Raw genomic sequence first — 22023 nt, 5'->3', positions numbered from 1 at the left:
TTGGGCCCACGGCATGTGGGAGAGGGGTGGGGGGAAGACTTGGCATGCCATTTCCCAAAGGTTGCCGACCCCTGGCCTATAAATCACATACCATTACGTCCCAACATTGTGATGTTAATTTCAGGACATCATGACATGGTGTTGTGATGTGCCAGTGTAAATATTACCAAGACGTGACCTGAAGATTTGCGGCAAACAATCTAATGTGGAAACTCTATCCCAAACTCCAGTGTTATGCATCATTAAGGGCCATTTTTATGTTAAACATCAGATGCACAACACATTGCCAAAAATCTATATCAGAATTCTTTTAGAGGTTCCAGTTACCCTGGTGTAAATTAGCTAATCTGAATCTGCTCATACTTTGTTCTTTGACTGTTTCCAGTGGACTTTTTTTTTCAGTGATTCAAAATATGTTTTCAAATGATAGAATGGATATATAAAGAAATAGAAATCTAGTTCATGTCTGGACTCAAGAAGATTAAAGGAAACTATTTGATAATGATAACTAGTGCAATTGTTTCTCTTCCCAGAGAAAGAAATTAAGTATTATTATTATTTATACTACAGCCATGCCCAACTAAGATCGCAACCTCATTGTGCAAGACCCTGTATACTTTCAAGCGTAAAATTTTGTACTGAGACATACAGCATCACCCGCTGTTGAGTTATTACTTGCATGTAGATTGCCAATTGTAGCACATCTTATCCAGGGAGAAAACATAAATTGTTAATTACTTGACTAGCAATCAGCAATGGCTGAGATTTCCACACTTGAACTATGTCAATAAAACATGAGAGAGAAAAGGTGGGTGAGGTAATATCTTTTATTGGACCAACTTCCGTTGGTGAAAGAGAAAAGTTTTCGAGCTTACATAGCAGAGGCTTAGCCAGACCTAGTCTTTTAGCAGGGCCTGTGGCTGACACTGGTGGGCCGGCTGAAAAACAAGTGCTTCCCGAACTTCCTGCTTCTGGTCACGTGACCGGAAGCAAGAAGTTTGGAGAAACTAAGCTGCCCAACACCAAAGGCAACTGGAGCGTTGGGCAGCTTAGTGACTCTCGGATGGTCGCTTTCCAAACTTCCTGCTTCTGGTCATGTGGCACAAGCAAGCAGTTCGGGAAGCCACCGGCCAAGGAAGCTCCAGTTGAAGGTAGCTTAAGCCACCCAGGCCCCCCCATAGCTATGCTCCTGTTACACAGAGCTCTTCTTCAGGTCAAGAGTTCTGTGTAAGCTAAAAAGCTTGTTTCTATAACCAACAGAAGTTGGTTTAATAAAAGATATTACCTCACCTACCTTGTGTCGCTAATATCCTGGGACCAACACAGCTACACCACTGCATATATCAATAAAACATGACAGTAACAAAAAGATTTTCTGAAAGAGTTAACACACAAAGAGGCAGTGGTTGCAGTAGGAACCTAATTTTTGAGAGACAACATTGTTTTCTGGAGGGTTTTTTAAAAACAACAGAGAGTAGTTTGCCTTCCACACCCCACAAAGATAAAAATTTAATTAGACACTTAAAAAAATTCATGCTGCCTAGAGGAAGGGGGAGGGCTTGTTGAGAAGACATATTTCCCCCCTCACCACCTTTTAATGCACTTATGCATGTCTAATTCTTTTTTCCTAGCCGGCTCACCTCACTGGCCTCCTTTTGTTTGATGCCCCATTTCCCATTCTCGTCTAACTTCTGAACTTTTGTTAGTTTGCTTTTATGGAAAAGGGGAGTAGAACAAAATAAAAACTCCAACAACCTTCTTTTCTCCTTTTTTTTCTGGATGGGGAAGAAGCAGAGACATGAATATGGCACCCTCATAATGATTTAACTAGGGCTTAATGAAATTTTCATCACAACCTGCTGTTCATTTTAATGGCCTTTGAAAGACAATAGAACAATGGCTAGAGGGAAGAAAAGATTTTCTGTTGCATACATTTGTAAAGCCCAACATTCAGTTGCTCCTCCCTCCCTCCTCTCTCTCCCAATCTTTTTACAGAGCTGTAGACCTTTTGTTTATACTGTATATTTTCATTTCAGTGGAGATGAGAAAATGTATAGGCTCTGTGACCATTCTCATCTCTTACTGTGGCCTTTCCTTAATGGAGACTCTGGAGAATGCACAACTTCCTACTCAACACTATATTTGCACATTGCCCAGAATCCCTCCTCTTTCCCATCCCCTAAAACAACCTCACCTCTTCTTTTTCCCACTGCCCCACACATAGCCATGGTGTAGAAGTCTTTCCTACTCCAAGGCAAAAGGCAGGTCATGACATTGTCCATAATGTTAGTGGTACAAGCAAATCTGAATGTTTCAATGTATTGAGTACCATTTAAAAATGGTTATTAAACAAAGCATTTGTTTTCCAGCAGACTCTTGCCCTGAGCCCCACTAAAGAGAAGACTAATTTATAATCAGGTCATGTGTACATAGTGTGCAAGACTGTGACTACACTTCTATTTGCTGTTTTGTCAGCCAGTTTCCTTCGAATGTACAAGTAGTCCTAAAAATTTCCCACAGGCACCATCAATTCACACCCAAGCACAGAATAGCTTTTGGGGACTCTGAGGCTGAGGTTTTTTCACTTTTAAAAACAAACTATTGAAAAGGGATAGGCAGACACAAAATCATATGGTGATTAATACTGCAAGAAAACTAGGTAATCAGTAACAAAGGGTTCATAGAGGAGAACCAAACCCCTGGAGCCTTGGAAATCTGCAAGGAGTACCCAAACAGTTACAATAATATTCCCTGGATGGCTCAGGGGACTGTAATGGGGACATGGAGACTTTCACCTTAGATCACTGGTTTGAATCCAGCACAGATTGATAATGACTGAAAATATTTCCCATCTGAAGGCTGTTCAGTGACCTCTATGAAATGACTTGGTATTCCTAGAGGACAGGTGGTTCATAGCTCTGGCAGTGAAGCTAAGGGCTAAAAGGGCACAGAGACTCAACTACCACCTCCTAGAGATGTTCCCTGAATGTCAGGGTTGAGATAAATTTCCAGAGCAGCACAGGGTAAACATGCTTACACAATATCCGTTCCATAGATAAATAAAAGGATTATATTTTAGGGCACACTTAATCCAGGACCTTTCATGATTACCAAATTCCACCTTCTGCTCTTCAAATATTGGCCCTGTCTATACAAGTGGATCCCCCTCCCCCCGCCAAAGTTTGCCATTGTTGATAACACTGTTTTCAGCTCACTGGTGTTAGTAATGTCAGGAGCCCTACTGTAGATGGGTCATTGGCTGTCACTACTGTAGCAATCAGCATGTCAATTGGACCTGCTTCTGAGCACAGTTAGCAGACATTGTGCTTACAGTAGGGGGAGGCAGCTCGCCCATATGCAGCCGAGTAGGGCTTCTACTGGGGAAAAACTGAAACGGTGCTGGTGAAATGGTGGGACACTTGTGAAAATTATCCCTAGTGTAGACAAGGAATGTACTTCCATTTTGCCAGGAACAAGGAAGGAAATGGGGAGATGAGGAAGGAGGGAATAAATGACAGATAGATATACAAAGTTGACAGAACCTGGAGGAAAGAAAACAGAAAACTTTGCTCCATTTCCCAGGCCTTACCTTCTGGCTCATTTTTGATGAGCTCTTCCATTTTTCTCTGCTTTAAGGTGTCTACAACATCTGCTAGGCTGCCTTTACGCCTTTCAGGGGTTCCCAGGATTGTACTGGACAATGACTCTCCACTCTGACGCCCACCTTCTTCTGCTTTCAAGGGTGAGGTAGATGAGTTGTGCGGGGCAAATGAAGACATCACTTTATTGCCATCAACTTCCTGAAAGAGGAGAGACATGAAATGAAACAATTTGAAAAAAAGAAAAGAAAAAAAGAAAGAAAGAAATAACAACCCTTTGTTCTTTGAGTTCATTGCTGTTTGTTCTTCTGGTGAAACCTTAAAAAAGAAATGCAATGCTTCAAAATCACCCAGAACAAAGCTTCTCGATAAAGGATAAACCAAGATTACAGGCTGAAGTGAGCAAAGATCAGCTTGCAGGAGAGAAACATAAAATACAGTTTTTCTCTAATTGAGGAGAAGTGTTGCACTCATAGGTTTTCTAATAACAATGGTATTGATTACCTTTAATTGTTTGCTCTTTTACAGCTTTCTATGTGCAATCTTCAGGTTTTTTTCCCTAGGATAATTAATTTCCTGCCTTTTTAAAGCACTTAATGCCATGATGGCTAGTTGCTGTTGGAAATGAAATAATAATCAGATATTAAATCCCTGCACTATATGATTTTTTTTTCAACTCACAGTTCAAGTAGCTCTCTCATCTTGAAGGAAAGAAGCAATCATTTTACTGCTTCTAATTCATTCTCTTTTCTCCTCCTCCATCTCATGCCCTCTTTCCTTTTAAAGACAATATTTTTCACAATGGTGGTCCTAATGACACTCACAGGTGGCACAGTTGCACAATTCCCTAAGATATAAGCATAATCCTTCTTGCATTAAAATCAACAGAAGGAATCTCATTGACTTTAATGGGTACCGATCTAGGTCTGATATGTACAATCTTGCCTCCATTAATGTGAGAGCCTTCTCCTCTGCAGCTCCTGACATGAAGTATCTTTTTCTGACTCAATGACTCTCCCTTCTCTTTTTAATTCTCTTTTGTCCCTCTTGCATATGCCTCTTAAATCTTTTCTTCTTCTGCTGTGACTTTAGAAACCAGTCCTGCAAACACTTAGGTACATAGTTAACTTTAAGCACATGATTAGTTTCTTTGATTTTAATGTCTTCAATCAGTCCTTCATTTGTTACACATCACATCCGTATTATATAATGTTGCAAAATTAATTATTTCTATTATCCATTTTAAGCATTTTTGTATGTTCAGGTTCTTCTGTTATTCTTTAGCTCTTAATAAATCTACAGAGTATTTCCTTATGTGTTTGTATAAAATGTTTGATAATTATTTTCATTACTAATAAAGTCAGTGAACCAGATTCTGATCTCAGATATAGAGCTGGCTGAAAAAAATCACGAAACTTTAAAAAATTGTTTCCATTTTTCAGGATTCGAAAATGGATCTTTTTTTCTGTGAATATTTAATTAAAAGTTTTAATAACGTTGACAATTTTTCACAGAACATTTCATTTTTGAAAAAATACTCTCCCCCTTTTTTTAAATGAAAAAACTTCTTGTGAACAAAATGTTGACCAATTCTAACTACTTGCGTTGGTGAATCTATGGAGTAACTTCAATACATTCTCTGAGATCAGAAGCTAGACTATCATCTACTTCAAAAGCCCAATCCAAAGCCCATTGGATTCAAAGCCTTTCTAGTGACCTCAGTGAGCTTTGGACGAGGCCATAAAAGAATATTCTGCTACCAGCTGACAAAAACACTCCTTTTTGCTTTACCTTCCCCTCCAGGTTTGGTCTACAAGTGGAAAGTTATCTGTTGGTACCAACTGGTTTCAACAATGGGCAGAGCTAACTTGGATCTAAATACAGTTTTACGATGAGCATAGACTAGAATAAAGTAAGTTCAACCATTGGTGTATACCTGTAGTTTAATCATCTTCAGCACCAGTTCAAGCTTTACCCATCACACACCTATGGTCAAGCAATAGCAATATTAATAATATTCTGGAAAACGTCTTGCTTGTTTGCTCTATCAAGACAAAGAAGTCAACTGTCTTCCTTAGTTACAGTTCTTGACTCAGTCTACCATCAAGAGGTTCCAGGAACAAATGTTGCTAACAATTTTTTAAAGGCAACAAGCTCCTTGCTTTTGTTCCAAATTGGGCTCCAAAAATACTCGAGCATATTTTTGCATGCTTCACATGTTAGACAGAGAGGGGCAAAAGATATTTGCAATGGTGCCTAAATAGCTTCACTACTCTCTTATATATTTTTGTAATGATTTTGTGTGTGTGTGTAATGGTAGCTTTGGGTTGTATATTCAGCACTCTAGCTATTAAAGGAAGATACAATGAAATGCAAGGCAACTTTTAAAAGACATATTATACAAAGTATGTGGCATGCAAACTGTATCCTAGAATACTTTCCATTATTAAAAGTTATATGGGCTTTCAGTGGAAAAACAACTGCATCAAGATAGAAGAGAGGTGCTGTGATTAATTCACTAGATTAAGACATGGGTAATCTGGGTTCAATTCCTGGTTCCTCCATACTTCCTGTGTGATTTTGGGCAAGTTTCTCAGGATCTCAGTTTCCCATTGGTGAAACAGGGATGACAGTAATACTTCCTTACATTGCTAGAGTATTATAAGGATAAATCTACCAACGATTGTGTGGTACTCTGATACTGTGGTGATGTGCGAGGGCCACATATGTACCAATACAGTCAGACTGCACAGTGGGGGGGAAAAAATCACTCAGACCTAAACCCTGTACAGATTTCAAAACAACATATCTGCGTATTAGATTATGTTTTTAAATTCCTGCTCCAACAGTAAGTTGTTTTCACTCTGTTGAAACATCTATATGTGTGCATACAGAGTGCATGAATATGACATATATGGACTATTCATGCCCAGGTGGTTTTCAGGGTACGCTACACTTAATTAAGACATACAGTAAGGGCCACAGCTTCATTCAAATCTTTGTGGGCTAAGTTAAGGTACAGCGAATTATTCATCCAAAAAGATCTGCAGAAATCATATATTCATTGTGTGATTTACAATCTAAAAAGAATATTCTCCTCTCAGGTCACAGGGATTGGTGCACACTGCATCCATTAGTGCTAATGAGAGTTTCACGTGTAAACCTCCGCATATCGAGATAAGCCTACACCCTCCACCAGGCTAGCCAGGGATTTTATCCCATGATCGTTCAGCACAACAGCCTGAAATGATCAACGGTTGTCTTTGTTTCCACCTTACTCACTTCTATTTATTTTCACATTCTATTTCACATTTTTATTAGAATTTTTTTAAAAAAAGACCTGTTAAGTCTTTCATTGTTTAAAGGAGAAAGATTAATTCCATAAAGAACTTACTCATGTTTAAGGGACAACATATGTTAAGGGCTGTATGAAGCTAAAAAAATTTCAGTGAGGAAATTCTTAAGACATTAAACATCCCCTTGCCAACACCCGGAAAAATCCTTAATGACAAGAGGAAGATACCTCAGAAGCTGCCTAAAATTAATGGAGGAAAGTCTCCAAATGAGTGAGATTTAGCAGGTTTCTCTTTTGAAAAGACAAAACCACCCAACTTTTTTTAGTTTACTGAAAGAAAAGCACATTACAGTTTTGTAGCAAGTGTCATTAAAAAAAAAAGCATGCATCAGCTTCTCTAAATATTTGTTAAGGTACAAAAACTTATAGAAGTTCAGCTGACCTCACAAGTGTTACAAACCCCAGTCACCACAACAGTGGAAAACTAAATGCTGTTGCTAATTCATCCAGGAATATTCTCTGTCTGCTATGTAACCATTTCACCTGTTCAAATTTGATTACATTTCAGCCTCTGGCTCTGTTAATCCCTGTAACAGTTTTATGCAGTGAGCAGCTGTTTCGTGTATGGGGGTCCATTGTTCATTTACATTGTGAATTGCTTGCTAATGTGTGCTGACACAACACTCAATCAAACGCCAAACTGGGACTGTACTCACCAACACCTGATGAAGTAGTTTCTGGTTTTCGCCTCTTTAAATGGCAGTCAAGAACCTATAAAGATCCTGCTGACAAGATCATTCTGGCCCCTTTTCTCTTCCCTCACCAACAATAAAAAACAAACTGAACCAAATTCAAGCCTTCTGGTTCTATTCAGAGCTAGAGTCCCTCAGAAACACTGGTTCATTTATATGAAAGTTGCCACCTATGGACGAATCTCTCTTCCCAGGTTTAATGATAAAACAGGCTTCTGCCCTTTCAGGATGAGGTCAATAATCTTCCTTTGTTAATCTTGGGCAAGCTTTACTTAATCTAGCCCCCTTGTCACCTTTGTAATTGACAGGAAAAGTCATGTCACTGGACAATGGACTTATCCTCACTGAGCAATATATTTTTAAAGATTACTCAGTGTTACCCTTGCTCCCATAAAAAGTACAAATATTTTGCTTTTAAAAGAACTTGATTTATATCTTTAAAATGTCTGTTTCCATTTCCACAGTCTGAGTAAGACCTTCTTCCAATTTTAGAAAAGGATGCTAAAATATTTATTCAGAAGGAACAAGTTGTACATCACTCAGTGAGATTTCTCTAGTATCTTTTAGTGTTTTAAGTATGTTTCAGCCTCTGCTTCTTATCCTCTGGATGCACATTACCAGCTCCTAATCCAAAATTAAACTAAAAAAGACAGAAAACTGTGTTTCTGTAACATTAAAGTTGTGGCATAAACTGACCAATAACCAAATCAAACAGAAATTCAGAGCTAAGCTGCAACTGTTTGTTACCACAACCTGTTGTTCTGGGATGCTGTATCTGCAGTATTAAAATGATAATAGGAAGCAGATTTTTGGGGCTGCAACCAAAAATACCTGGAATAAGTTTGATTTCTGCCCATTTTTTGCTCCTTCATAATGTGTAAAGAAGACAAGAAAAAAGGGTTTTTTTCCTACATTTTTTACATTAGATATTTTGCCCTGTCTACCCTGGAATACTCTACAGTCACTGGAAAACTAGTGAAGTTATGTCTGTAAGATCAAGAGATTGAAAACAAAGCCATTGTGAAGGCAAGGGATTTTTAGTCATGCTGCTTAGAATTGTTTGTGTTTTGTTAACACCTATTTAATGTCCATGCCTAATGAAGATTTTGGAGAAAGGATGTCTTTGGTAAATCCCTTTGTTATCTCCTTACTTCTTCAACTAAGACATGAGAGATCACAATACCAAGAAAGACCAAACTTGATATTTGCGATATTTCTAATGTTGAAAACCAACCAACCAACCAACCAACAAAAAACACAAAGCAGGACATTCTTTTCTCCTGGACAAAAATCTTCCAGGCCTATTTTATACATCATAAAGTAGTTTAAAAAAAAAAAAAAAAGAATCAAACTTTATTTTTAAAAAATGCAGGACATCTGTCAGATGCTTTGTTACTGTAGAAAAACTTAACATTCAGAGAGTTCAGTCTTGTCTGCTATTTCATAGATTGTGAGTGGGATATTCAAAGGAGCCAAACTGACCCAAGCAGAAGTCCCATTGATTTTCAATGAGAATTGTGCTACTAAGTCACTATGGCATTTCTCTCTCTCTCTCACACACACACACACACACCCCTGCCTAAGAGTCTTGTGTTATATTGTTTGTGTTTTCTGAGGATCTTGTTTAAAAATTGCATGGTGGTGGCTGTGATTCCAGCACCTTCCAGAAGATGAAATGCATATTTCACGAGGCTAGCCTACTGAACAATAACTTTAAAAACTGTAGACTTACCTAGCTTCTATCTTACATTTAAATAAGTATTTTGTCCGTAAAGTCTCTTTCTACAGAAGAATTATCAATCAGTGATGGAAGGAGTGGTCTCTGAAGAGATCTGAACAAGGCGATAGAGGATATTTGACGCATAAAAGGGAGTATGCAAAAAGACACGAGTGTGCAAAAAGACATGGAGGAAAAAAAAAGGGGGGGGGGAAGAGACAGATAACACCATTATGAAGTAAAGATTGGGCAGAACGTAAGGTTCAGCTAGGTGTGTAGAAGGAAAAAAGAGCTGAGACGTTGGAAGGCGTAGCACTGAATAGAGCCACGGGCTCCAGTCCTGTAACCAGATCCATTAAAGCAGATCCCTCCACCCACAGAGTTTCATTGCTGCATCACGGAGGCCTAAAGGTAAGGAGGAGGAGCCAAAATCTAATACAGAAATGTAGAAGAAGTCAGTGAATGGACCTGAGGAGTTGGGTGATGAGGTCATAGTGAAAGAAGGATAATAATTTTAACTGCACCATTTTGGACAGTTTGGAGAGGGACTTTCTTTAGTTAGAGATGTTTCTAAATGAGGAGTTGAAAATTTTCACTGATTATATAGAATATACCACACCCACGTGAAATTAAATTGATTTAAGAAAAAAAAAATATTTTGATTCTGCTAAATATATAATGCATTTAGGAGTCTAAGAACACATCTTTGGGAACTGTCCTAAATTATCCAACTTTTAGATGGCTATATTTAGTTCCTTATTTAAAGCACTAATATATTACTGGGTATTGGATTCCTTTTTGGCAATCATTGCTGCTTCTTGTCCTTTGAGCTGAAATCCAGTGTTGTAATATCTATTTAATGACCTCTAGCACAAGACCAGAAACTACACTGGCAGGAGTTTGGATGTGATGATCTAACAGGTCTTTTCCATCTGTAACTTCTATGAATCTCAACAAACATGGTCTAATAATTAAAGCACAGGACTGGAAAGCAAGGAATCTGTTCGATGATATCCAGCATGTCAGTTATCTTCCCTGTGCTTTCGTTTTCCCATATTAAAAATGAAGATAATAATAAGAAATACAAGGTTTTTTGGAGGCTGACATTATCATTCATAAAGGGCTTAGAGATTACTGGATGAAAGGCTCTAGAGAAGTGTTGTTTATATTAATAAAAGGGAGTTAGGTGTCTAAGACATTTGGGCATTTCAAAAAATCTCACTAGGCACCAATATGCATCTGTAGGCACCTAAATACCTTTGAAAATCTGGCCAATAGTCCTTGCCTATACACCTTAACATCTATGAAGGCAAAACGTAAGCAGAAAAGCAAGCTGTCAACCATATGATAGAGACAGCGACAAAGCAGTGGGAGGAGAGTATGTTGTGAGATTAGTATTCCAAACCAGAGTACCTTGATATAGGCTTTAACACTAATGAATCTAGTGGAAGAAGTGCAGTTTGATGAAGGATGTGAATTAGGAGAATTTAGGAGTCTGCTGATCTGGGCTAGGAAGATTGTTCTAGTTGTAAAGGACACCACGGAAGACATATAAACTGACATTTTTCAATACAATTAATAAGGCTCCTGTAAGACACTGATTTTCACAAGTGCTCAGTGTTGGTCCACCTGGGCTTCCCTTGAAATCCATTTACCTTTGACTTCAAGGAGCGCAAAGTTAGGCCAACACTGAGCACTTTTGAAAATCCTACACTGAAAGTTCAGGTATCTCGTTGAACCTGTCTGGAGACATATCCAGAGTTGTGTTCAGATGTGCAAATCAGCATTTTCACATTCAGCTTCCTTAATGCAGCACGACTAGAAGAATCTATGCTCAGACGCCCTAGGACTGCACTGCAAATGAAGATTGAGATGTATCAGCAGAGCCTGAGCTGTGTATGTATAACCTGCTTGGCAACTCCTTTTATTATGCTGAGCTCTAACCAATGTCACAGGATCATTAGTCAATCACTGCACATGCTGCCCAGGTGTTTGATTCTTTTCTTTCATGGAATGCAGCCAAGCCACCTAATCCTCTGTTCTCTCAGCTCCCCTGGATATATTGCCAGTTCTCCCCTCTGCTACTTTTCCATCACTAGCTCCTCAGTCCCCTCTGGTTGGCAGTTTCCATCCACTGGGGGATGTCTGGCTCCAGTCCTGTCCGTGGCAACCGTCTGTGAGGGTAGCTCTTTTTTCTGATCTTCCTTCCATTTTCCATAGCAATGGTCTGTGTAGGAGGCTGTGTTCCCCCTTATTTCTAACTACACAATCATGCAAGCTCTTCCCTATATTCACAAGACCAATAGAGTCAGCTGGAAGGAAGCAGGAAGCACCAGCACCATGTGACCAGTCAACTCTCCATAGATGAGTTGTAGTTTGATAACCACTGCCTTAATACAAACCTTTCTTGTTCTCTCATTGATCTCCCCACTATCTACACAAACAGCTCAGATCCACCATTTCTTAATAGCTTGGGCTTATCCAACTTTCCATAATTGGGGGTATTGCAAATCAAAGATTATGAGTGTAATTATGTATCTGCAGTGGTGATGGGTGCATAAGCAAATTTTTGTGGATGAATTTCGGAGCCACTTTTGAAAGTCTGACAGTATTCCCCAGTTTTGTGGGTCATTTAAATTTTATCTTGTTTTTAGCTAAACTGTTTGCACAGTTTTTCACTGAGGCTATCATAACATGTTCCCTATATAAAGAAGGAAACTGAAAATCCTTCTTTTGCATGAGGATATTAAGAATAATAAAAATAATCATGCTGATAAGTTCTGTATTGCATAAATTTGGCAAGGGATTTGCAGTGACACAGATCCTGTTTAGGTAGTGATACCACAAGTAGTTAGACACATCTGTCTCTGTTTCCCTAAAATGCTCCTCTTTTCTTCAAAAACACTGATCTCAGGAATGAAATGTAGGTTTCCATTTGCGCTCAAAAACACTTAATAAGCAAAAGGAGCATTTTGAGAATTGCTAATATGTTAACTACAACCTGTAAAAACAAAGAACATTTTGTACTATGACAGCCTCATTATCTTCTTGCTAGTGAGCTGTATGGTTAAAAACAATAAATAAAACCCTGCAAAAAGCACTTTAAGACATTTATGATCTCTTCCCTGAGAGATTAAAGATCACCCTTTAGACCTTGCTAAACAAAAACAAGACTACTTATCAAAACTGCTTGGTTTAGTCTTCAATTTGTATTAAACTCTTCTGCTAGTTTGGAAATAACATGGTATAAAATGACCATAGTTTTAAAATATGAAATCACTTACTGATCATGTACAACCCATGCATTTTCACAATCTTGTTATGGGATGCCATAGGCTTGCAATGACTGGCAGGCTGTTCTCTGTTTTCCTACTTTTGATATTTTCAGCATACTATGTATTAATAACATTCGCAGATGGGGAAGGGCTATGAGATCATCTAGTCCATTGCCTAGTGACCAATGGAAGATTGTTCCCTAAGGGCTAGATTCCAGCTAATCCTTTATGTGGGAGTGTGGTGGGGGCAATGGAATTAAAAAAAAAAAACAAAAAAAACCCCTCCACTCCCCTTTGTCCATATCATGCATGGGTTGGCCAGAATTGCAGCCTCCATTTTGGGAGCTGTTACCAGCGTACTCCTTAAGGGGAACTCAGTGTTTGAAAGGGGAGGGGAGGAATGAAGGGTCAGGGAGTATGCTGCACCTATAAAGGGCTGTAGCAGTTTGTGCTCCCTTACAAGGAGGGCTCTTCCTCTCTGACTATGTCTACAGTATGAGCTAGGAGTGTTATTCCGCTGCTTGCGCACAAACACTTGCGCTAGCTCTCATCAAACTAGCATGAGTATAAATAGCCATGTAGACATGGTAGCAGAGGTGTCAGCAGCAGAGGTACAGCTGAGCCATGCTGAGTACAATCTTGCCCGGAATTGGTGGGCATATACTCTGCATGGCTCAGCCATGCCTCCGGTGCTGCTACCCACGCAACCACGGCTATCTATACTCACCCTAGCTTGAGTACGTGTACAGAAGCAGGGCAGTTATACCCCTAGCTCATAATGTAAAATGTAGCCTGAGACATAAAATGCCTCCAAGGCTCTCCTTGAGGGCTGTGTGGTTCTGCCCCTCCCGCAATGCAGGGCTGTGCCTTAATGGCACAGTGCAGTCCGCCAGTGTGTTCTCAATTGTTGTGTTCAGGCTAGTTAAAATGTCTCAAACCCCGGGGCTCTTGTGAGTATTCCACAGATCAAACGACCTCATTGCTAGGAAACATTTACTAATATTCAGTCTTAACTTTTCTTTGCTTAATTTCAACCCATTACTCCACTTATACTCCCTTTCATCACCCTGCACAATTCCTTTTCTTCCATGGTGTTTGTACCGTCTCATCTTTTTAGACAGTTAGCATATCCCCCCCTTAGTTGCTGCTGGGCCATATTTAGCTCTCCTATACATATTTAGCTCATTCAATCTTTCCTCACAAATCAGCTCCTACAACCCTTTAATCATTTCTGTTGCTTGTATCTGAAATCCCTCCAATTTGTTGACATCTTTGAATTGCCCAGAACTGAACACAATATTTTAGATGTAATCTTACCAGAGCTATGAAGAGAAGGACAATTACCTCCTTGTTTGCTGCCATGCTACATTGCAAGCGCGTATCTGATTTGCTCTATTACACCTAAATCTCTTTCAGCATTTCCAGGTGCCTTTCTCCCATTGATTATCTGCATTTTGGATTAGTTTTCTCCCATTGTATTAGCTTGTAATTTTATAGGATGAAAACATTTTATTATTTCCTACATACACAGTGTTTTAACCTCCCTTTCTGGTTATTTCTCTCTCCTCACTGGTGTTCAGTTGCCAATTTTAACTAATGTATTATAATTAATTTTTCTTCTTAAAACTTCTAGAATAATCTGTTTCTTCAAATTTCTATAATGCAACTATAAGCACCCATCCAGTGTACTGGGTGCCTATCTCGTAAATTAAATGTAATGAAGGAGTGTCCATAAATATATTCACCTCAGCCCACTCCTTCCCCAACAGCCTTAGGGTAGAGAAAAATGATGGCCTTTTACTACATGCCTGGAAGATGAACAAATCTGGCCCCTGGCAGACCAAGGTGAGGCGAAAAAGGCTCCAAAATAGGAGACCCCTAATAGGGAATGCTTTGCCAGCAGCACCCACTCATTTACATTGAGGGAGCTCCAACATGAGCCCCTTTGCTGACCTCAATTGTGGCAGCATATCAAGGGGAAAGATCCATTTTATCTAATTAATATGTTGTTAGCACAACCTCTTTATTAAAGATGTTAAATAAAACCAGGTCATACATCACCACAATAGACACCTCCCAACCAGTCAGTGCATTAACATTACCTTTCATTCAGTTCTTCCACCTGTTTTCAACAGAGACAATTTGAATTTTCAAGTGAAAGTTTGTGAAACACTCTATTAAATGCTTCATTTATGTGCAGATGTATTTACTGCACATCATTCATTTATTAAAAAAATCAAGTTGTTCTCGCATGATTTCCTCTTTATAAACCCACGGGTTGAAATTTTCAAAGTAATGCCAGGGATTTAGCCACATATCTTCTATCAAGCAACACATGATGCCATTAAAATTAAGGAAAGACGTGTGGCTAAATCCTATGTAGTGGTTTGAACATTTCAGCCATGTTGCATATTGTTCAGGGATCCATTATCCTCTAAATGTTTGTTTACATATCTGTTCCATTGTTTTATTAAAAATTGCAGTTGGATGACCATTGCCAGAATCACTCTCCTATTCCTCATTCCCTACCCCCCATTTGGAAGATTAGAACCCCTTTTTAAAAATTTTTTTAAAAAGCCCAAAAATAAAAAATCTTCCAGAAGCTCCCAAGTTCTATATGGGCCAGAATCTGATTACCTTATTCAAGCTAAATAACATCTTCCTTCATGAGACATTCCACTGACTCCAATGGGATAACGTGGAGTAAGTGTGAATAAGGAGATCAGAATCCATGACTTTTCAAAAGTAATTTCCTATGGTTCATGACATTTTTAGCTCATTCACTTAAACCTTGAGATGACCTCATCCAGACCTCTGGACTCATGGATTTTAATGTATCTAAGTTTTCCAAGTGTTTTCTTACCTGCTTTTTATCAAGGTCTCCCATATTCTCTAATTGCATTTTACTTATTCATCATATATTTCTGGTAAAAGAATGATTGTAAGAACAATATAGTAATTTAGCCTTTTTCCATGAATCACTGTTTTCATCCTTTTCCACATCTATTAATAGACCTACTTTCTCTCCAGGATTTCTTCTCCCTCTCCCATCTGCCCCCCTGATATATTTTTCTACTTACTGGACTCTCATATTATCAAGTATTGTTCCTCAATTCTAAAAAAACACCATAAATTCTTCTTCCAAATTCAGTATATGAAAGCTTCAGTAATTGCAATTTGGAAGCAATAAAACCGAATGAAAAATGTTATAAGACGTTCAGAAACTATCGTAATGAACATGGAATTAATGCATGTATTCATAAATAGATAGTAAGGTAGAATAAATATATATGATAGGACAATGATATTTGGTGTGATGGCAGTGTTTGATCATATAATGCTGTTCTTCTCAGAATGTTTAAAAAAAATAAAAGACAAAAAAATTAAATAAAAATATTTAGCACTTGCACAGCATGTATCATCAAAGTGCTACACCAACAATCATTAATTAATCCTCACAAATTAATCCTATGAGGTATTACAGATGGAACAACCAAGGAAAAGAGGTGAAATGACTTGCCCAAGCCATTCAATAAGCCAATGGCAAAGTGGATTTAACATTAAAGAGCTCCTGAATGCTTACTCCTCTGTTCATTCCTCTAAGTGTATAAGGACTTAAAAGTATGAAGGCCTTAGACACAGGAGTTAGTTTAGCCCTAGATGCATAAACTTGTGTTCAAGTGATACCAAGCTATACAAGCAAATAAATTCTGATTTAAAACAGACTCAGCCCACCTCACCGGGTTTTATTTACCCAGTTGATCCTTCCTCAACACCTTTAAGTCCCATACTGTAGCATATGTGCTATCTATCAAGGGACCTCTGAGCAGTGAGATAAGAATATACAGAAGCAAGCTATGGCATGCTTAATTAAGAATTACATTGTTCCAAAATTGTTTGGGGATGATAATTCTGCACCCTCATCATCTTCCAAAAATCGCACTGAGCACCACAAATGCTTTCTTATCCTTGCTAGTTTGGAAGCAAAGAAATCTAATTCGTTTTTGTAGATAAGAAGGCTTTTCAGGTCATTGCAACTGATTATGTCAATGAAACATGTTGCTTATAAATTACTCTCTGCCACTTTAGCATTTCATGCAAGTAATAAAAGCTGTAGCAAACAGTTATTTTACTGAAGTCATACCAAGCTATCTAGCATAGGAAGGGGACGAATAATTTTTGTTGCAATTAGCCTCTCTTCTCCAAGCTTCTCCTTGAATCACAGATTTCTGAGTATTCCCTGTTGTTCTCAGTCATCATGGAGTGATGCTGCCTTGATGTTGAAAAAACCCATACAATTGCCCAATCCCAAAGGTACACCATTTCCTCCCCTTTGGCTGGAAAGAATGCTAGCCTATTTTGTGACAAGGAAGCATTGCTTGACTTATAGAGGTTGGTTTTAAACAATCTGTCTTTTCTTATCTTAAATTTATCAAGAGCGAGTCTCAGGATGTGATCTAGCCAGGTATCCCTGTGCCTACCAGCAATGAGCTGACGCACACAGAGGGTTTCTACAAAAAGTCCGCTGCAATCCATTCATTATACTTAGCAACATCAAACAGGGAAAAATAATTAAAAAGTTCCTATTGAGCACCTAGAGACCTCGAACACAGGTTGGAGGTGAACACAAAGACAGGGTATTTGGTTACAAAAGTCACACTTTATCTTTTAATTATTTTTTTTTAACAGAAGATTTTCACTTTATCAGTTCTTTACGCTCTTTTCTGATGGATACGTGCATACATTTATGGTGCATGCATGCATGGAACAGAAGTGAATAAAAGTTTGGCTATTTTATTTTTTTAATATATAATTTTTTAAAAATCCAAAATGTATCCTGCGTGGAGTCAACACATTTTAAAAATAAAGTGTCTGAATACATTCAATTATCTGAAGAAGCAGTGAAAATCACATGCAAATGACATTATAAATGGGAACCATGCCAACAACTTTGGGTTAATTTTCATTGTCCAGAGCCTTTGTCAGAAACATAATAGCTGTCCATTTGAAAGTAGTCCAGTCTTCCACACATGTGTATGTATAACATTAATAGGAGTGACACATATGCCAGTTAGAGAAGAATATCCTAGATACACACACTGAGTTATTGTACTTTGGGTATTATTTTGTATTTACATGATTTAAATATTCCTTAGCATTTCTTAACTTGACATTCAAAAATAACTTTTAGAATACAAAGCATGTACTATGTAGTATATATGCTCATGGATGTGTAATGTTGCTTTCTTCCTTCCCTCTGAGCATCATGTCATTTTACATGAAGGAACCCACAGAATTCCATTATCAGCAATAATCATGTGGACACTCCAAAGTGTACTTCTACTATACACCAGTTGGAAGGTGTAATTCCTAGCTTGGGTAAATGTACATGCACCAGCTCTGCTCAAGCTATTGCCTAAAAAAACCCAGTGTGGCTGGGGAAGCCTGGGCAGTGGCTCGGGCTAGCTCCCAAGTGCAATCCTACCCAACCCCCTGGGCACGTAACTCAGGGCTGCTAGCCCAAGTGGCCACCCTTGTATCTGCAATCTCACTGCTACTTTTACGTGCTAGCTCAAGGAGGGCTGTCTACCCGAGCTGGAATATTGGGAAACACATCTCCCAACTGCTGTGTAGATATACACATAGCAATGTAAGTACATTTGTTTCTTTTTTTCCCCCTCCAAATTTTAGATGAGGTTTCAGGCCTTGATCCTTCATTGAGTTCAGCACAGGTGTAGGGCCTTTGTGTGAATAATTACATATTCTCAAAGTAAGATGCTGGAGGATAAGGGTGGAGCTTGATCCTATATTACAACACTGAATTTTGGAAAAGAGGTTTGAAATTAGACTGTAAGCTCTTTGGGGCAGGAACTGTCTTTTTGTTCTGTTTTTGTATGATGCCTAGCACAACAGGATCTTGGTCCATGACTGGGGCTCATAGGCGCTATCAGAAGACAAATAATAAATAATAATTTTATTTTGCAACATTCACGTCAACACCACTGTATCAACTTCACATCCCATAAACAACATAGATCTAGATAGACACTAGATTAATTAAATAATATAGCCCACAGGTTGCAAGTTTCAATTAAGCCTAGGTTCACAGAGATAAAAAATTAGCTATCATGTGACTGGTTGATGGCTCACGTGAAAGCTATCACGTGACTGGTGGGTGGCTCACGTGAAAAGCTCTGGTTGTCTTAGTCCAGTTTCCAGGTGCCCAAATCCCAAAACACCCACCACTATCCCAAAAGAGAAACTGTGGACTAAATAGTCTCGGAAAATGAGCAATGCTTTCACATCTTTACACATAGTCTGACACACAAGTGGTACCACTAGGCTGATATGGGACAGATGTGGGACAGAGAGGGAGAACCTTGGTGATGTTGCTGTATCAGTTCTGTGACTAAACACAGAACATCAGCCTTGAGAGCTGTTACAAGCATTTTTCTTTAAATCAACTTGAATGTTCATGCATTATTAACGAGATTTCTAAGAGCTCAGCTCACGATTAGGCACCTAAATGAAGTGTCTTAGATTTTCAAATGAAGTGGCCAGAGTTTTAAAAGATCTCAGCACCCAGCAGCTCCCCAATGAACTTCAATGGGAAATGTTGAGTGTTAGCACTTTCAAAAATCAAGTCATCTGTTTAGGTGCCTAAGTAATGGTCATAGAAGCCTGACATTAGGCACCTATTTATTTATTGGTTTGTTTTCTAATCTTGGCCTGTGAGTCTGTATCATGGCATCCATTCATGTTTTATCATATACTTCATTTGGATGATAAGTAAGAACTTCCTCCCTGCAGAACTTGGCAAAACATCATTAATATCAACTAGTATTCAGCACTTGTACTACGAGAACTCAGTGACATATCACCACAGTTTGCAATGAAAATTTCTTAAAACAAGTAACAATGCAGCTTGCATTGCATTTTTCTCTTTATATGGAAGATTGGCCGAGTGTTAATGGTCATGAAGGAAATAACCACTATATTTCCATCATCCAGCAATACTACTTGGAAAATATGGGGGAGGGGGAAAAAAGCAGAAAATAAATAGGACCTAGAGTCCTTGGAAATTCCTATCCATGTTTGTGATCACAAGGGTTACAATAATTTTAGAGCCCAACTGGCACAAACTGGGATGAGTATAGCATGGAAACATTTATATGGCCCTCCAGGAATGGGTGTACTCCTATTTAAAGTGCAATTATAGGGAGAAAAGAGTCTATGTAAAATGGCAACATCATATTCAACATATTTGCTCCCCATGTGCCTTCTGAATCATATCTATTTGCTAGCTTTACTGGTAATTTTTTTTTACCATCATTAGCACTGCAAAATCAATGCAGCTGTAAAGGAGGGAGTTGCACTCTACTTTGCCACACATATCATCAACAGAACAATCAGTTAAGTACGATTTGCAAAATCTTTATTAGTTATAATGATATGATGCAAATCCCAGGTTAAGTTTGCAGTATAGGCAATTATTAGTGTGTGTGCGCGCGCGTGTATCATTTTGATGTGAACAAATACGATCTGGAAAGCCATTGCGAGAAAGAAAATATGGGACCTTATAATGTCATTTTTATAGTCATTTATCTGACTATAACCACACTGTAAGTGTTGAGGTCAACCGGTCATGAAGCATGAGCTACACTGTTCTGACTAGCATGCACCACATTTGACTTGAGAGTAAATAAGGGACTGACACTCCATTAACCTTCACAAGTACAATTATTTATCAAAACAGATACAAAGAATTCCCAACAGAAAATGGATAAAATCTGGAAACAAGCAACAAAACTGTAACAGAACAAACTGATTCTTTGCCAGTTAGTAGCTGTTCTTACTTTCCTAAATCTTCAATTGCAGTCATCTTATTAAAACACTCTTCTTCGGTGATGAAGAGTTATCCCTCTTCACACACTGCTCCCTGGGGCAAGTTCTCCAGCCACTTTTATAGTACAGCAATTCCACAAAACTCATTTTAAAAGGACTCTCCTTTACATCTGCCTCTTTTTATTAAAATCTCAGATTTCTTTTGTATTGCTTCTTTTCCTCCTCCACCCTTCTGCTAGCTAATGCTACCAGTTAAATTATTTTCTGAAATTCAATGTTTCAATGTTTATTTTTGTAATAAATTATATCCTATATTTATATATAAGGCCTTACATCCTACAATACTTTATTAAGAGTCATACACAGAACATTGATAGCATTTTAAGACTGGAAGGGACCTCCTGGGTCATCGAATCCAGTCTCCTGCAATTACAGGCAACCCCATCACATAATCCCTTTAAAAATTTATCAAGCTCCTTAAAAACTAGCTAGGTTGTCTGCTCCTAGTACTGTTATAGGAAGACTAGTCCAGATCCTCACTCCTCTGAAGGTCAGAGACCTTCTATTCAGAAGCACTCTGACAGGGCCAGCCTTGTGTTCTACTTTCTCTTTGGTTCTGATGTGAATCCCTCACCTGCTCAGCACATTATTGTGGCATGTCCTGACCATGACCATCATTTCAGCATAGAGACTTCTCTTGCTCCGTATCAGCATCCACATTGGTCTATATCTATCTGTTCTACAAATCCAGCAGATTTCAGTAGTCTCCTGATGGTCCTGAGTTGTATCTGACTTCCCCTTTGAGACAGGATGTTGATCTGCTCATCAACATCTATCATCAGCATTTAACAATCTTGAGTCTCGTGGTCATTTCCTGTGCTCAGGGATCTTTGTGGCTTAGTAATGATCCTCAGGAAATGGGCTGTAGAATGGAAGGGAGGTGGCTAGTGAGTCACAAGAAGTTTGGTTATTTTCTGTGCAAGAATTTTAAGTATTTTAAGGTTAAACTGTCCGAGGACTGTTTCTCTAAGGGTATGTCTACACTGCAATAAAACACACATGGCTGGCCCGTGTCAGCTGACTCTGGCTCACGGGGCTAGGGCAGTGAGGCTATAAAATTGCAGCACAGATGTTCGAGCTCAGGCTGGAGTCTGGGCTCTGGAACCAAGCCCGAAACTCTACACTGCAATTTTATAGTTCTGCAGCCCAAGCTCCATGAGCCCTCATCAGCTGACATGGCCCAGCGTGGGAGTTTTATTGTAATGAAGACATATCCTAACTTACCAACAACATATCAGATCAGATCATCAGCTGCCTGAGGAGCTGATCCATATCAATTTAATTTTTGTCCCTCGTACTCTAGTTCTCATCCTTGTCTCCCTTTGGGCATTAAATAACACTCCTTTATTTCTGTTGTGAGCTGAATCCATCCCCAATCTTCTCAGATGAGTACATGGAAACAGGTGACAATGTTCACTGTATAATACATGCTTTACCAAAAGGGCTACTCTGATGAAAATGTCTTTGTTATAGTTACCAC

General features: G+C 38.7%; 1 protein-coding gene across 12 annotated transcripts in view; it reads right to left on the bottom strand.

Annotated features, from left to right (window-relative positions):
• SOX5 (SRY-box transcription factor 5) overlaps positions 1-22023 on the bottom strand; it is an 831751-nt gene that overhangs the window by 268904 nt on the left and 540824 nt on the right. For 11 of the 12 annotated variants that reach the window (XM_067559200.1, XM_067559203.1, XM_067559201.1 and 8 more), the window contains one exon: positions 3590-3800. In XM_067559200.1, coding sequence (XP_067415301.1) covers positions 3590-3800 — 211 coding nt within the window. Of the gene's footprint in view, positions 1-3589; positions 3801-5535; positions 5565-22023 lie in introns of those variants that run through there. The other variant, XM_067559207.1, reaches the window with a different exon arrangement.

This window comes from Emydura macquarii, unplaced genomic scaffold (assembly GCF_026122565.2).
Source record: "Emydura macquarii macquarii isolate MOO-44397 ecotype Brisbane River unplaced genomic scaffold, CSIRO-AGI_Emac_v2 contig_2205, whole genome shotgun sequence".
Lineage (NCBI taxonomy): Eukaryota > Metazoa > Chordata > Testudines > Chelidae > Emydura > Emydura macquarii.
Note: the sequence above shows the minus strand (reverse complement) of the source record. Positions and strands in the feature narration are given on the sequence as shown.